This window comes from Pagrus pagrus (assembly GCF_965226575.1).
Source record: "Pagrus pagrus genome assembly, chromosome: 5".
In the NCBI taxonomy this organism is placed as follows: Eukaryota; Metazoa; Chordata; class Actinopteri; order Spariformes; family Sparidae; genus Pagrus; species Pagrus pagrus.
Genome location: NC_140189.1, coordinates 21,965,631 through 21,981,277, shown reverse-complemented (window position 1 = coordinate 21,981,277; position 15,647 = coordinate 21,965,631). Strand labels below are relative to the sequence as shown.

Sequence of the window (15,647 nt, the reverse complement as noted above, 5' to 3'; positions counted from 1 at the left end):
TTTCTGCCGGTTCTAGAAAACCAACCACGAGTTGTCGTCGTGTGGGAGAATCCATCTTGAAGAGAGCTCTCCGGTTGTGTGACCAGTAAGCAGGTTTTCGTTCTTCATTAGTCTTGGTTTTTTCATTGTATTGTCACGTAAGTACTCTGACTGGTGACCTCTATTCGGTTTTTTACTGGTAGATGCAGTTGAAATATCCGTACTTACTAGAGAATTTAAGCCTACAGTGCGTCTAGCACGGCCTCTGCATTACGTAACTGCGAATTTGAGTTGTACAGTCCAGGCTTGTGTTATCAGTATGGTACAGATGGGTACGTATTTTCTAATCTTCGGCTCCGGCAGAAACGTAGCTACTAATTTTGGGTAGCTGCTGTGCTGTGGGTCCACGGTGCCTCTAGCTGTCTTTAGCAGGCACTCGGAAACAAATAGGGTCTTGTGTGAATGTATGGAAAGCGATTGTGCCGGCCAAAATGGTGGGAAATGCATGCTTTGGCACCGTGTAAATGGCGAGGCGTGCAAGGCATGACGGATTATGTAACCACCGTTACTTTTATAACTTGATTTTTCCTCTCTTTTGGTCTTAGGTAAATTAGTGCAAAATGTCTGAGACAGAGCAGCAGTATATGGAAACGTCGGAAAACGGCCACGAAGTCGACGATGATTTTAACGGAGCCGACAACACCGAAGCGGAGATCGACGAGAGCGCCGGGAATGACTGCGGAGAGGACGAAGGGCCCGGCGCGGACAGCAATTCGCAAAACGGCGGCACGGAGGGCGGACAGATCGACGCCAGCAAAAGCGAAGAGGATGCAGGGTGAGTTTTGAAATGCATTAACGTGAATCATTTGTGAAGACGACAATTAAAATACGCACTCGTGGTTTGCCATGTTTCTTTGTTCCGCCGGCCTTTGTTGGCGCCATATGCAGAGCGGAGGGGGGATGGGCGCTGAGCAGGGATCAAATCTAACATGTAATGGCTTATGAGACGCCGTGGATACGAGATGCTTGCTTTAGTCGCATCGTAGTGATTTTCACTAGATTGATTAATGTTGTAAAATAACCTGTAAGCATAGCAAATATAGCCTGCCCCCACACGTCACTGGGTTAACAGATGTTCTGGAACAGTGTGTACATTTACACCCCCCGCCTGCCCGACACCACCCCCACCCCACAGCCATATATAAAGTTGTAGTAGCGGTGCCGCCTTTCAAGCTAAACATGGCCCTTTCCCCCTTTCTGCACTCAGGAAAATGTTTGTCGGTGGTCTCAGCTGGGACACGAGCAAGAAGGATCTTAAGGATTACTTCTCAAAATTTGGTGAGGTGACAGACTGCACCATCAAGATGGACCAGCAGACAGGCCGGTCAAGAGGCTTCGGCTTCATTCTCTTCAAAGATGCAGCCAGCGTGGACAAGGTGAGTGGTGAAGTAGTTATACCCGAACTTCAGGAACTCTGTGTTTACAAGATGGGGCGAATCTCAATGTTTTTATGTTTTTGTTCTGAAAGGTTCTGGAACAGAAGGAGCACAAGCTCGATGGCAGAGTGATCGACCCCAAGAAGGCCATGGCCATGAAGAAGGACCCAGTCAAGAAAATCTTTGTTGGAGGCCTTAACCCTGACACCTCAAAGGAAGTCATCCAGGAGTACTTCGGGACTTTTGGCGAGGTATGATATTCTGGTGATTTTCCCAGTTTATTATGTAAATGAATGCTTATGATATTGATTGATCTAAAGTTTCATTTCCTCTCACGCAGATTGAGACCATTGAGCTTCCACAAGATCCAAAGACAGAAAAGAGGAGGGGATTCGTATTTATCACATACAAAGATGAGGCCCCTGTCAAGAAGGTCATGGAGAAGAAATACCACAATGTCGGTGGAAGCAAGGTAAAAAGCATATTGTGCACACATGTGACTGGGTATGATTTACCCAGTTTCATACATTTTGCAAAAGGCGTGTCAGGCTGCAATGTAATGTTCTCTTGTGTGGTGTTGCAGTGTGAAATTAAAATAGCCCAGCCCAAAGAGGTCTACCAGCAGCAGCAGTATGGAGCCCGTGGATATGGCGGACGCGGCAGGGGCCGTGGGGGTAAGCGCATTCTTGCATGTATACAAGCAAATATTTTTTTTAACATTAAACTAGACTCAATGGTAGATTTTAATTTATGTGGGGGGATAGCCTGGGGTCCTGTGTGCTGGAGAGTTGTGACATAGACATCACCTGTTGTTTTTAGGCCAGGGCCAGAACTGGAATCAAGGTTACAACAACTACTGGAACCAGGGATACAACCAGAACTACGGCTACGGACAGCAAGGCTATGGATACGGCGGCTACGGCAACTATGACTACTCTGCTGGTTATTACGGCTATGGGGGTGGCTACGATTACAGTAAGCGATAAGTGCCCCCAGGGAAAGAAAAAAATGAGAGAAACTTTATTTTCTTGGTCCTCCTTGTTGTACAGAAGAACTCAGTCCCTTTTTCTCTTGTCCTCCAGACCAGGGCAATACAAGCTATGGGAAAACTCCAAGACGTGGCCACCAGAATAGCTACAAGCCATACTGATCACACGTAGTGCAGGTATGCATTTTTGCATCATCCGTGGTAGTATGAGAACATAGCTGTAACCATTGGTGCCTTTTTGACCCCAAAGATGTCCATCTACTCTAAATCCATTCAAGCATTGTGGTGGGGTTAGTGTAGACCGTGTTGTGGGGTCTGTGATCATTAAAGATGGATTCATTCCACCTGTCAGCCATCTTAAGATGCATCTCTACAAACACTACTTGATCAATAAGGGTTGAGTTGGTGGTGGTTGAGAACAGGAACAATAAGGACCGTTTCACCTTTCACCTGGGTGCTAGGTGTGTAATAGCTAGCGGTCGTCCCCCCCCTCCCCCCAAAGTGTGTCTGTCCATTCACTGACCTGTCAAACTCATTCATGCACCTGTCTGTCTATGTGTAACTGCATGCCACATTTGGTTTATTCTCAGTAACGTTAAGCACCGTGTTTTTCTCTTAAGGTCTAAAGTAAATAAGAAAAAGAGATCCATGGTCTGACCACAGCGAACATGGGCTCTGGCTTTTCCTTTGGAGTTGGCAGAAATTTGGACTCATGCTCCATTTGTACAGATCAAGTGAGGAACTGGGGAAGCAAATGTCACTTTTCCACTTTTTATTTTATATTGTTTTGTGTCCATTTACATTTCCAGTGATGGAAGTGTTATTTTTACTGTACTTTTTGGTACCTTTTTGAATCTAATGTATTGTATGGTTGTATTTTTACATGTCTACTGGATTTACAGATGAGCAGGAGCAAAAGCTTTTAAAGCTTACAAATAAAACAATTTTGCTTTTTTTTTTTTTTTTTTTTTCCTTTTGGTGTTTCTAGATCTTTAGTTAAATCTCCCGTGCTGAGTGTTGGATGCGAGTTGCATGGCTTCAGATGTGGGGTGAGGCTAAATAAGGGATTTAAACTTAATCAAAGGGTTCATTGTAAGCGTGTCAATTGAATGTTTGCAGATGGTCTAGTAGACGAAGACAACCAGCATCTTTTTTTTTTTTCTTTTGGCTTTTAAGGAGATTCTTCCCCCATCATGTTTGCAATTTTAAGTGGCTTTACTAGTGTAACTCAACTGAACGCAAGCCTGTTAATGTACGAGGGTACTCCCTCTCTCACTGGAAACTCATTCCTCTAGTGTCTTGGGCAAATTGGTAGAAATAAACTTTTGGTTTATATTACACATGGATCTTTTTGTTATTATTTGTAAAGTTAATGTTAAATGTTTTGTACTGCTAAATGGCTTGCTTGTTTTGTCATGAGTAATGTTAACATCTCTACGGATGCCTCTTGGGGAAGCTGTGGGAGAGTGCTTCAATATCTGCAGGATAACTGCTGGCTCAGTGTTGATACCCACCCCACTAGATGTGAAACTGCGATACTTGAGCAATTATGTGAAATGTGTCCAGGAGTTAAAGATAGTGGTCTGGTAAGTGCTTGACTCAACCGTACTGTGTATTAAGAACATGTTGCTGATCAGTGTTGTAAGTTGGGACAAATTATATATCACTACTGTGGGTAAAAAGAACGCAAGAGTCGAGGCCTTAAAAAGTTTTAACTTTATTAGTTTTGATTTTAAAAAAACAAGTTCAGTGTCATATTGGCATCATCTTATATATTGGTCATCTCCCAGCTGGTAATCATGTGCTGTAGCTTGCATGACTTTAAACACGTAAACTCCAATTGGCTGATTATTATCAGTAAGGTGATCTCTTGCATCTCCTTATTCCCACCTTCCTGTGGAGAAAGCAGATTCATATTATTTCAGTTTTAGGTTTCAAGACTCAAACAAATTAAGAGCAGTCATCCTCAAGTACTGACTTATTTTAAATCTGTCGGTCCTCTGATTTAAGCTTGGATATAAGAATGTACTCTGAGAAAAGACAGTCCATTATGAAGACAAAGGGAGTCCCCACAGTGGTCAGAGTTGGTGCAGGGCAGCAACATGTTCTGCCAAGTGAAATGAATGAACTTGTTTGATCTGCTGGAACCTTGAGTTTTAGACATTCATATCTCTACCTCTGAACTTTCTGAATGTGACCATCTGACAATGTCTGATGCAATTAAAGGTTTTTTCTACAGGTTTAACAAACCTTAGATGTCTTCCTTTTCCGGGTTAAGGTCACTGGCTTCCATGTCTGAGAACGAGAATATTTAATAAGTGATCCCACACTTTATTATTAATGTGTGAAATTAACTCCTCACAGATATATTTAATAGTTTTCAGACTCTTAATACATTAAAGTGGGGTAGATGCATACCTTCATAAGGCACAATCCCAAACACATTTGCGTAACTAACCTGTGAGGATGCGATCGATGCATTGTACCACCAGTTCTGCGTCCTCCATACTGAAGCACATGGGAGGTTTAAACTTCACAACACTTTCCCAGGGGCCATCTGTACTTGCACAGATTTTATCCTCCTCCTTCAACCTAAACGGAACATTGGGTTAATCTACGACGCCATGTGGCAGAGACGGCATACACAAGAAAATTTATTTACATTTACTTTCTGGGAGGTAAAAACAGAAAAATTAACTACTGTAAAGCACTGCAGTCCTGTACCTCTTCACCAGCAATGCTGCCGTTTCTGTGGCAGGAGTCCTCTTCTCCCTGTCTTTAACCAGCTCAATCCCCGCAAACAGTCCCAAACCTCTGTTTAAAAAGAAATGAGTCGGCAAAGTCTTTTAGACATGGAGTTGAAATATTTGAGTCCAATATAAGCTTAAAGACATTTGGGATGTATCCCTATATTATGGAGTTATGGTGTCTACTTGTCTGTAATGATACATGATGCAAATGGGAAAAATGGTTAAAATTCAGTAATTTCATGGGGTGTGTCTAAAAATCACAAAACATGTTGGACTTAGGAAGTTCCTTCATGAATCTTGAGTATAATTGTTTGATTATCTGAACTCAATTGCTGTGAAATAGACTAATTTATATTGATGAAAAAAGGCCTCACACACCACAAAAAATTAATAAGGTTCAATGAAATGTGAAAATGCTTCCACAAATTGTTTTGTTTGTGGGTATAGGGCTCATTTAACCTTTAACCAACTTAACTTCTACACATTAACAATAAAAATAACCACATTTTGTGTTTAATAGCTTTCCCACGATGTAAGTCATTGCAGAAGTAACAAGCTGTGTCTCCTACAGCGATGGAATAAGTATTGAGATCAAAAGTTCAAAGAATGAATCAACCATAAAATGGTCCCCGTCACTGTTTGACTCATATATCATGTTGTTAGATCAGTTTTACTGCTGCAGTAATGTGTATGTTTCATTTTACTGCTGTATATGATAAAACAGTGCTACTTTTAACTAATTATATACAGTCGGGTAGTTTGATCTACAGCAGAGCATCATGTTCTATAAGTTGATCACATGTTTGTAATGTCTTTATTCTATAAGAACTGCACATATTTTAAGAAAAAAAGACAGCAAGCTTTTTAAAATTATTTTAATTAAAAGGTCAGAGAACTACTCACTTCATTAGAAAAAAAATGATGTCATGGATATTTATAAGATTTACAATATATATAAAGTATGTAAATGCAGTAATGTTAATGCCCAAGTACAAGTGCAAGTACAATACTTGAGTAAAATGTACTTAGTTATTCCTGTGCGATGTATCACCTTCTCTCAGAGGCCCTGCATATCCACACAGTGTCTTCAGTCACTCTGACTGGTCAGACCTTTCAGGTTAAATTTAGAAGCTATGTTGGTTAATGACGTTATCCATTATACTCCATGTCATGAAAAATATACGTCCACTTAACATATAAGTGGTACCTTTAATTTTAACCAGCCTGTGCTAAATCATTCAGTCCTTCAGGCTGACAGTGTTACCACCCAATATCTAAAGGTTCAAATGTTCAATAAAAGGTTAAAGGTTCATTTAATTGTCATTTTACAACACAGGATTGTGCAACAAAATGCAACATTTTTAATGACGAATTGAGGGTGAAGTCATGAGTCTCACAGCCTGAGGAAGAAGCTGCTTCTTAATCTGGTGGTACGGCAGAGGATACTGCTGTAGTTTTTACCAGACGAGTCCAATAAAAGCTCTAATCAGCCAAGATAAGCGAAAACACCAGTGTGGATGTACCAAGGGTGTGTAGGAGCTTTAATTAGTGTTGCCAGTTAAACAGCAGTTTTATATGACAACGTAATGATGACCAGACCGTCCTTATCAATGCATGTTTTTTTATTATTGGTGCTTGATTTCAAAAAGTGGTTTAATGCTGAAGGGCACAAAAAAATAGAATGCATACTTACCTGACATCACCAATACTTTGATGTCGTGTTTGTAGCTTTGTGAGCAGATCTTTAAGATGTGCTCCCACCCGTGTGGCGTTTCCTCTAAGGTCCTCTTTCTCTATCACGTCAAGGACCGCCAGGCCAATTGCGCAGGACACTGGGTTCCCTCCGAACTGCACGAAGTTGGAGAATAAACAAATAGTCCCGTCTTGATAACGAGGTAGTTGAGACAGATTTACACATACATACTTTTGTATTGTTCTTCTGTAAAGCACAGATGTGTTTACACCTTATTTCTCATTTTACTTTTGAATAATGTTCGCTGCATCAATGAAAAAAGGCAACTTTTTTCTCATCTTAAAAGATCCTATCTGTATTAAACTGACAATCAGTTCAGTGACGATAATTGCCCTTATTATGAAATCACATTCTGAGTGTCATGATTTATGTCAGACTATAAATGTCTCCTCAGCCAGAAAAAGCTATAAAAGCCAGGTTCAAGGAGCATTCATTCATATTACTGCATAGTCACCGTATTGAAGTACTCCACTCCGTTGGCTGTAAAAGCTCCAGCTATCTCTTTAGTTGTTGCCACGCATGCCAGGGGATGCCCATTGCCCATTGGTTTGCCCATGGTCACTATGTCGGGACAGAAACCCTCCCCTTGCTGCTGGAAAGCCCAGAAGTGACTCCCCAATCTTCCGAAGCCTGTCTGCACCTCGTCTGCCACAAACACTCCACCGGCTGAGCGCACATACCTGTGGAGAGTGTGAGGGAGATGAAACTTTTCTCCACTATCATTCATGTGACGAGAAAAAAACAACCTGTGAAATGAGTCACCACTCACTCCGCCACTTTAGTTGAGTACCCATGGGGCAAGATGATTTGCCCTCCCACACTTGGCAACGATTCAGCGAAGAAGGCAGAGACCTTTGTGGAAAAGGTGGAAAATAAGTAACGTATTATGCGTTGGTCATATTTGTCACAGCATTATCCTGCGCTTCTGTGCATGCAACAGTAGTAAAGTCTACCTTACGACCCTTTCTGTGCACCTCCTCTATTAGGTCTTTCACCGTATCGGCATATGCTTGGCCCGGGTTGGGGTGATCCTCTCTGTATATGCCCCTGTAGGTGTCTGGTAAGGGTGCCTTGAGGGATCAAACACATTCTGTCAGACAGGCAGGAGTCCACTGTTGGTCTGCAGTTTGTGTAATGATGTTTTTTTTAATGTACACACCACATGAACCCATTCTTTCTGTCCCGTCAGTTTTCGGAACTTGTAAGGACTAATGTCGATGAGGGACTTTAGATGCCCGTGGTATGCACTGGTATAAAAGAAGAGGCCATTGTAATTGATAAGCAGGTGTATTGTCAGAGGGTGTACGTGTTGCAAAACAAAAACACTTACTGGTCGAGCACAATGACGTCCTCGTGTTGGGTGTACTGCTCTGCCAAGCGTAGGGCGAGATCATTGGCCTCTGAGCTGTCAGAAAAACATGTCAAATCACTGGTATGGAGAGGTGTCGCCTGTCTGTGGGTGGGTGGGTGAAGGACTTACCCAGAGTTAACAAAGTAGAAGACACACAGTCTCTCAGGCAGGGTGGCAGCCAGGCGCTCTGCATACAGGACTATGTTGTCATGCAGGAATCTTGCGTTTGTGTTCAGGAGGTCCATTTGTGCAGCTGCAGCCTTAGTAATACTGGGGTGACAATGGCCCACTACAACAGAAAAGCACACAGGACGTTACTTACTCTCAACTTTCTGCCACAAGGAGGCAGGAGCGTGACATACTGTGTTGTATAAAGGCTTTTTTTGTTTTGTTTTTTTACCGTGATGGACGTTACTGATGCAGTCCAGATAGCGCGTGCCATTCTCATCGAAAAGATACTGTCCTCTGGCTCTTACAATTTTCACAGGGTCGTCTGAGTAAAAGAGTCTGCATGACTGCCTGTGATCAGGACAATGAAGACGTCAAAGCAGCACAGTGCACCATATGACACGACTCCATTTGAAATTCGCCCAACACCAGTCAGTTCAGTTTACATACCCGATTAATCTCTTCCTCATTTCGAGAGTTTCTTCTTTCCTGAGTTTATCAAGTGCCATATTGTCTTTGGTTTGCCTCTGTCTGTACGATACACCAAAGACCGCTGAAACAATAAACTAAGAGATAATAGTTAGACCATTTCGTTTTATGGAGGTGTTTATGAACTCTTGACACCCACCACGCATGCGCAAGTAGTTGGGTTCCGTCATGCGAGTTTTCCCCCCTATCTTTCTATCCATTTCATTATCTATTTTTAAGATATTTAGATTTGCCAGGTAATAGATTATCCTTCAAATATCCGGTTAAAAACACGTGTATTACTCGTGAAGACATTTGCATCCTGGTCAGGTCTGACTTTATCCCGTCGCTTTATTTAGAAGGGTCTAACTGTGGGGGTGTTAAGATGCTCAGAGGCTCAAAATAAGTGCAACATTGTGTTGCTTTAAATGGACTTTCAGCTGGGAACACGCGAATAAACGTCGTATTGAAGTAGTATTCGCTTTATACGTTTTGAAGGGTTTCCTTAAAAATGCGTTTTTTCCGGCAGTGTGTTAACAACACCTCTGTGTTGGTATCGCCCAAAGTCTATAAATACTCTGCTTAACTGCACTCTATCCGGCGCACTGTGTGCAGCTTCGGTTGCTAAGGAACCGCTGAAAGCAGGTAATACATCAGGACAGCTGTAGCATGCTAGCTTGCAAACAGGCTGCGTAACCAAGCTAACGCTACAACTAATTTAGGTGCATTATCAGCCCAGACGTTAAATTTATTATCACCTCTAGTCATAATTCTACTCGGATGAATCATGGCCACAACCGGGTATAATGACAAGTTATTAACATGTAGTAAACAGTCCGAATGTGAGCAAGCTAACGCTAGTAACGTTAGTTAGGACACTTGTTATCCTTTCAGCTAATATAGCTAACAGAACTGGCTAACTTGGTGCTTCATGGGCTGCATCGTGTTGAAGAGCTAGCTTACTGTATACTTTGCTCAACAGCTAAAGTCGGTATCCGATTTAGACAGGAAACCTATCCCTATATTATTAAGTCGTACATTCTCAATGACAAGCAGTTGTCCTGCAGCTAGCGTTAACGTTTGAGATAATGTTGTAGGTTTTTAAGTGGCTAACAAAAATGTTGTGTTTCTTTTAGAGAAGGGCAACCTGCGCAGTACTGCCTTAAACTTGTTTGCTGGTTTGCACGTTAGTAAAGATGTAAAGTGTCCTTACAGTAGACTTACTCAATTAACCTTACTAATAGTTTGAATGAACAACGTTTTGTGCTAGACGTGTCTGGTCAGTCGTTTTGTGAATATCCTGTTATTGATTTGAAGCAACGCTGACATTAAAAGTTTGTTGGCAAGATCAGAGAGTGATCAAGTTTTAAATCAGCTGGGGGTCGACAGCATTGCTCTTGGCTGTTTCTGTACAAAAGGAGTCATTGTGGTGGGTGCAGAGCTAACATGCTGCTTCCTCAGGATGAGGTTCAGCCTGTGTCCCTGTGCTGGTGAAGTAGCTTGTCTTCTGGCATGTGGAACTAGGCTAGCAGTGTAGCACCATGTTTGCCACAAGGAGGAAGGCCCTGGAGGCCACATCTGACTGCCAACAGCAAGTGTCGAAGCAAATGTCTTCAGTGGCTAGGACTCTAAATATCACCAAGCATTTTACATCAGATTAGGATGCATAATGTGATGTTGACACAGTTCATGCATTTGTGTCTAGTTTATGTCATTATGAAATGTACTCTAGTTGAAGAATGAAAGGGCATATTACATTTTAATGTAGTGGATAGTTTATATTTTGTCTTTCTTTTTCTAGTTTCAGTGTGAGTTTTGGGGCGGTGATTCCTTACATGAATCACTAAAGGTTAATCTTCAAAGATGTTTGTGGATGATTAACCATTAGATGTAAAAAGTGAACAATTTGCGTGTCAGAGGAATGCGTGTTAATGAAATGGACATGCAGGCTGTCTTGTGCCCTGCTGTCTGGGTACATCACACCATATTGGCTTTGCCTTGGTAATATAAGCCCTTGAGACCTGGTCACTGTTCTTTTGTCCCCCTTGCAAAGATACTGTGGCATGCTTCGAGCCCCAATCCCCATTCATTTTTTTCAAACACTTCCCCCATCCTTGCCCTTTTCGTCCCTCCCTCCCCCTTCCATTCACTTCACAACTCTTGTCAGTTGTGTTTATGGGACCCAACTGACTTCGATTGTCATGGTATTGCCTCAAAGGTTTTTACAAGGGATAGACTCGTTATTTTATTTGAAACCTCACTACTAGACATTGTGTTTGTAGTCCCAATAAGAAATGACCATGTGCATGATGGAATGTGAAGTGTTTCTTTGTTCTGGGTCTCCCCTCGTCCATGTCTGCACTCTCTGCCTTTGTGAACATGAACTCCTGCGTTTCATGTGTTACTGAATCAGGATGTAGATCCCAGCTTGGGTCTCATTCGGTAGTATGTGGTCAGTTATTAAAGCACACGTGTTAGGACAGTCTGTTCCTCTCTCTGGCGGCTTTTCTGCACTACAACAGTTATAGCATCAAGAGGAAAGTCCCCTTTGGCAGATTTTACATTCCTATCTAAGGCCCGGTGGATCTGTCTGCATGTTGTAAGCTACTCTTCGATGACGTGCTTTTTCGGCAATGTGTGTGATCACTTTGAGTTAATCTTTAACATTGTTTCTTTCTCATCTGTCTTGCTAGGTGGCATAAAGATGATGGTGGCATGGTGAGACAGTTGGTCTGGCAGGTTGAGGTGTGGAGGGGACACCACAAACCACGCCAGGATTCTGACTAATAAAATTTCCACTGCCCTCAGTAGATCCTCCTCTTCATCTCCATGTCTGTCCCCAGATTGTAGCTACAATTATGGTGACACTTATCACAGAGCAGCTCCGTAAGCAGAGTTTGGAAGAGCCTTATTACAGGGCTTTCTCGTTCAACGTGAATGTGGTGAGTTGGATACAAAACTAAATCTTCACCGTGATCTACTTTGTTTTAAGGGTTCTGATTTTAAATTAAAGTTATAATATTTCTGTTACAGTCATTACCTGCAGTGGGCTCCAGTCCCACTGTCTCGTGGAGTGCTTGCAGATCAACACAAGGCAAGTTCATTGAATCAAGTGCAGCATTTACAGCCTATCAGTGGGGATCTCTGTCTCATGTTTATTGTTTGGCATTTTTAGACACCAGCTCAGCAACACACCCATCATCCAAAGCCAACCTTCTGGATGATTCCTGTGGACCAGACTCCCTATGGCCTACTTCCCATTCTGGAGAAACTATCCAGAGACCAGAGGTGTCTTTCACAGGCGAGGCTTTCCAAAGCTCACCCCCGCCGCCACCTCCAAAACGCCACTGCCGGTCCCTCTCTGTTCCAGAGGACCTGTCTCGGTGCCGCTCCACCTGGCATCCTAGTGCATCCAAGGTTTGGACCCCAGTCAAACGTGGAAGTCAAAGTGGAGGAGCATCTAGTTCAGGCTCTGGAGCCAGCTCTTTGCCACTTTGTGGTCCCAGTTCCTCCTTCACCTCTTCATCCCTAAACTCATCTTCTAGCCCTACCTTCTTTAGCTTAGCACTGTCCTCTGACTCCCCACTACCATGGAGCTTCCCATGGGACCCCTGTGACAAACTGAAAGGAGCCTGTTCTGCTTCCTTCGCCTCTCCTTCCTCCTGCTCCTCTTCACCGGCCCCCCTGATTTCTCACTCATTGCTGCAGCGCCGCTTCTCCCTCTCCCCTGTGCATATTCAGGACGCCTCTGTGGTGCTTCTGCCCCCCCGGCCCTCCCCTGCTTCCGCTCTGACATACGGCTGTTCTGGCCTGGAACACCCAGCCCTGTCTCCATCACCCACTTCAGCCTGCAGTACACCTTCCTCCTCTAGGCGTGACCTACACCCGGCGCTGCCGCGTTGTCACTCACAGCCCTGTGACATGCGTAAACCTCGCTTGAAGAGGCGCCATGACCCAGATGTTTTGCCCTGCCCCAGGCCAGGCCTTGACTTCAGCAAGATGACACAGGTGAGCAAGAAAGTCCAATGGTATGTAAAGTTGAGCGATATCTGGCAATCTCTTCATATTGATAAATATACTGAGAAGCACACGGCTCATCGCATCGGTAAGTAATCCACTGGCCTGGGTTCACTCGTGCCCATGTTTTGTCTTTTGGATCCTGGAGGCCAATGGTAGGCCTCTGGCAGGATCCCATCCCCCACAACTCTGCTTCAGCGCAGCTAAGCTTGGCCCCCTTGCCATCAACTCTCCTCATTTCAGACTGGTGTTTATGTTGGGATCATTTAGTGAAGTGGGCCCCCAGATCTGTTTCCATAGTCCCGTCTGAGTCACATCAGTCATAGGGATGAGAATCAGAGTAACTCACAATATAATTTGATTTAAAATGCGTTGCCCGCGATTAAAATATCATCATGACACAGTGAATCTGTGATAACTGATAGTGTAAATTAAGTTTACTGATGTTTACACCACCACGAGTCATCAGGTAGTCAGATTGTCAGGGGAATCTGTTTAGATCGAGTTCGACCTACTCATGTTGAGTCTTCTGTCATAGGTTTCAATGGTTGCAACTGCTTTATAAAGCAAAACTCTATCAATGATCCACCAAACAATGTGCTAAAATGCAGTATTAAAATAATATTTTTAAAGTTCACCCTTCAGTTATTTTGCACTACTTTTAGATCATCATGATGAACCACCCAATACACACTCAGCAAGGTAGCGAGGATGTTACAGTATGTTTGCCTGCTGGGATACCCGGTACTTGGCCTGCACATTCTGATCCGTTTGTGTCAAATAGTCGGGTAGTCTGTTACATATTTAACACATTTTACAGGATTCGAGGATGTCAATTTAAATTATGTACTTAAAGTAAGTGAATGTGTAACTGTATAATTTCCAGAGTTAATGGTGTTGAGGTTGACGTTTTGTGGTCCGATTGCACAAGTCAGCCAAGCCCATTAAATCTGCTATCAGTTAATCTATGACTGTGCACACTTCCTTATTATCTGTTGGGTGTGGATCCTGAGATGTCTGAGTGACTGTTGAGGAAGAGACTGGGTCACATTTTAGTGAGCTGTTTTGCCTGTGTAAAAAAACAAACAAACAAGAACTGTCACATGAACACATGATAATGACAATGCTTCTTTTCTCCTGTGTAGATTGGTAATCAGGAGAGCCTGGTGTGCGGTACAGGGGGCTGCCTTGTCCAAGTGTCTTCCCAGGCAGAGCAGCGCTCAGCCTTCTCCCCTGCAGAGTTCCTGGGTCGAGCCAGCATCGGGCCACTGAGTGAAAGTGAGGAGGAGGAAGAAGAAGAGGAGGAAGATCAAAGAAAAAGGACTCTAATAGATGACGGACAAAAGATTGTTTTCGAAAGAGACTGCACAGAACTGGACTTGAACCTTATAGAAGAGAACTGACCACTCCTCGGGGCTCCCAGTGTGATTACTGCATTCATAACCACGTTAAGCACACCTGTAGGCTTTGTATGCTCTTCTGGCAGAGTCCTTGGGAACCTGCTGCCCTCCTGAGGCATATGTCAAGAGTGCATAATCAAGTACCAAGCAATTAGACGCTAATATCAAATTACAGTGTTATAGGGAAATGTGCATGAGCAAATAAGCTAGTTTTCATGCATACAGAACTTCTGCTTATATCTCATATTGATACAAAGTCTTAATTTGCATCAGCAATTGTTACACATCTTGACATCCTCACATATCCTCATCAGAGAACATTATATACTCGAGTCGGCAGAACGTCCTTAACACTTCAGCACAAGTGACTTTAACAAATCTTGTTGTCCTGTTGGCCAGGATCGGCTCCGGCCTCCTGCGAGCCTACAAAGGATAAGCAGTTACAGATGATAAAATGATGGGTGACTATTTAAACGAACACACACTAAAAGCTAATCGTCGAATGGGCCAGAGAAAAGCGTTCCTCATCTTGGGGTCGTCTACTTTTGTATTTGGGCGTCTGAATTTGGAAATGGAGCTGCTGAAAGTGGAAATAATGTCGCAGTATAGGTCAAAATTATATTCAAGTTGCGCAAATAACATAAGACACAGATTTATATGTAAACGCTCTCCTGTAGGTTCAACAGGATACATTCCAGGTTTTCCCTACAGGTCTTTGAATCCCTCACGGACCCTCGAGTCAAATCTTCTTCTGCGGTTCTGTCTTTGGTTTGGCCAGTTGGAGTAACTCTATATCATCAACGGGAAGCTTTCCTTGTAATGGCAATGAAATTACAGCTCTCTCTTCTGTTAGTGTGTTTTCTTTTTATCAATCGCTCGAACATTACGACACCTCGTCAACAATATTACTGATGATACTGTAAACTTGACCATGCCTTAAGCTTAAAATAGAGTTCTTGGTGCTCTGGTCTTCTTTTCACAGCCAGACATTTTTGCAGTCTCCATTTGCGCTGATTCAGATATTTTCGAACAGGTGGGCACATGCACTATAGTAGTCGGCCGAGTGACTGGGTCGACGCTGCGGCCGGACTCCATAGGGCACAATGTAATCTACTGTACAGTGGTTAGAGCGAGTGCACACGTCGAGCCAACTCTGAGCGTATGTGACAAAGGCAGTAGTGATGCAGATGATTCGGTGGCCTTTCAGAAATGATTTTTCATGTGTTTTCAGATATAAATATTACTGTTGCACAATTTATGTACAAATAAAATTTAATAGAGAATGATATTTTTTTTTCTTCCAAAAGGTGTCTTGTCTTTTTAGTTTTGTTTCCCTT

The 15,647-nt window shown here is 43.0% G+C and overlaps 3 protein-coding genes across 8 annotated transcripts; 2 read left to right on the top strand and 1 right to left on the bottom strand.

Annotated features, from left to right (window-relative positions):
• On the top strand, positions 1 to 3,741 carry LOC311257096 (heterogeneous nuclear ribonucleoprotein A/B-like). Of its 4 annotated transcripts, XM_084352550.1 has the most exons (9): positions 1 to 85; positions 585 to 814; positions 1,247 to 1,415; positions 1,508 to 1,666; positions 1,756 to 1,887; positions 1,999 to 2,089; positions 2,235 to 2,390; positions 2,498 to 2,580; positions 3,024 to 3,741. In XM_084352550.1, the coding sequence occupies exons 2-8, from the start codon at positions 600 to 602 to the stop codon at positions 2,563 to 2,565; spliced, it is 990 nt and encodes a 329-aa protein (XP_084208676.1). In that variant the 5' UTR covers positions 1 to 85; positions 585 to 599; the 3' UTR covers positions 2,566 to 2,580; positions 3,024 to 3,741. The 4 variants fall into 4 exon arrangements, with proteins under 4 accessions (XP_084208676.1, XP_084208673.1, XP_084208674.1 ...); XM_084352547.1 differs by having other exon boundaries at positions 1,756 to 2,089; XM_084352548.1 differs by having other exon boundaries at positions 51 to 137; positions 1,756 to 2,089.
• A 355-nt stretch (positions 3,742 to 4,096) lies between these two features.
• Positions 4,097 to 9,237, bottom strand: phykpl (5-phosphohydroxy-L-lysine phospho-lyase). The gene is made up of 13 exons (XM_084352546.1): positions 8,876 to 9,237; positions 8,658 to 8,776; positions 8,387 to 8,546; positions 8,237 to 8,311; positions 8,066 to 8,153; positions 7,860 to 7,976; positions 7,676 to 7,758; positions 7,361 to 7,586; positions 6,847 to 7,001; positions 5,128 to 5,217; positions 4,862 to 4,995; positions 4,654 to 4,698; positions 4,097 to 4,297 (listed from the first exon to the last, which is right to left on the bottom strand). The coding sequence occupies exons 1-12, from the start codon at positions 8,932 to 8,934 to the stop codon at positions 4,655 to 4,657; spliced, it is 1,350 nt and encodes a 449-aa protein (XP_084208672.1). The 5' UTR covers positions 8,935 to 9,237; the 3' UTR covers positions 4,097 to 4,297; position 4,654.
• Positions 9,238 to 9,458: 221 nt separating this feature from the next.
• LOC311257927 (protein FAM53C-like) lies at positions 9,459 to 15,598 on the top strand. Of its 3 annotated transcripts, none has more exons than XM_084353893.1 (5): positions 9,459 to 9,538; positions 11,587 to 11,835; positions 11,927 to 11,987; positions 12,069 to 12,901; positions 14,056 to 15,598. In XM_084353893.1, exons 2-5 carry the CDS (start codon positions 11,752 to 11,754, stop codon positions 14,311 to 14,313), a joined length of 1,236 nt encoding a protein of 411 aa, XP_084210019.1. In that variant the 5' UTR covers positions 9,459 to 9,538; positions 11,587 to 11,751; the 3' UTR covers positions 14,314 to 15,598. The 3 variants fall into 3 exon arrangements, with proteins under 3 accessions (XP_084210019.1, XP_084210021.1, XP_084210020.1); XM_084353895.1 differs by lacking the exon at positions 9,459 to 9,538 and adding an exon at positions 9,559 to 9,694; XM_084353894.1 differs by lacking the exon at positions 9,459 to 9,538 and adding an exon at positions 9,710 to 11,492.
• The last annotated feature ends 49 nt before the right edge of the window (positions 15,599 to 15,647 follow it).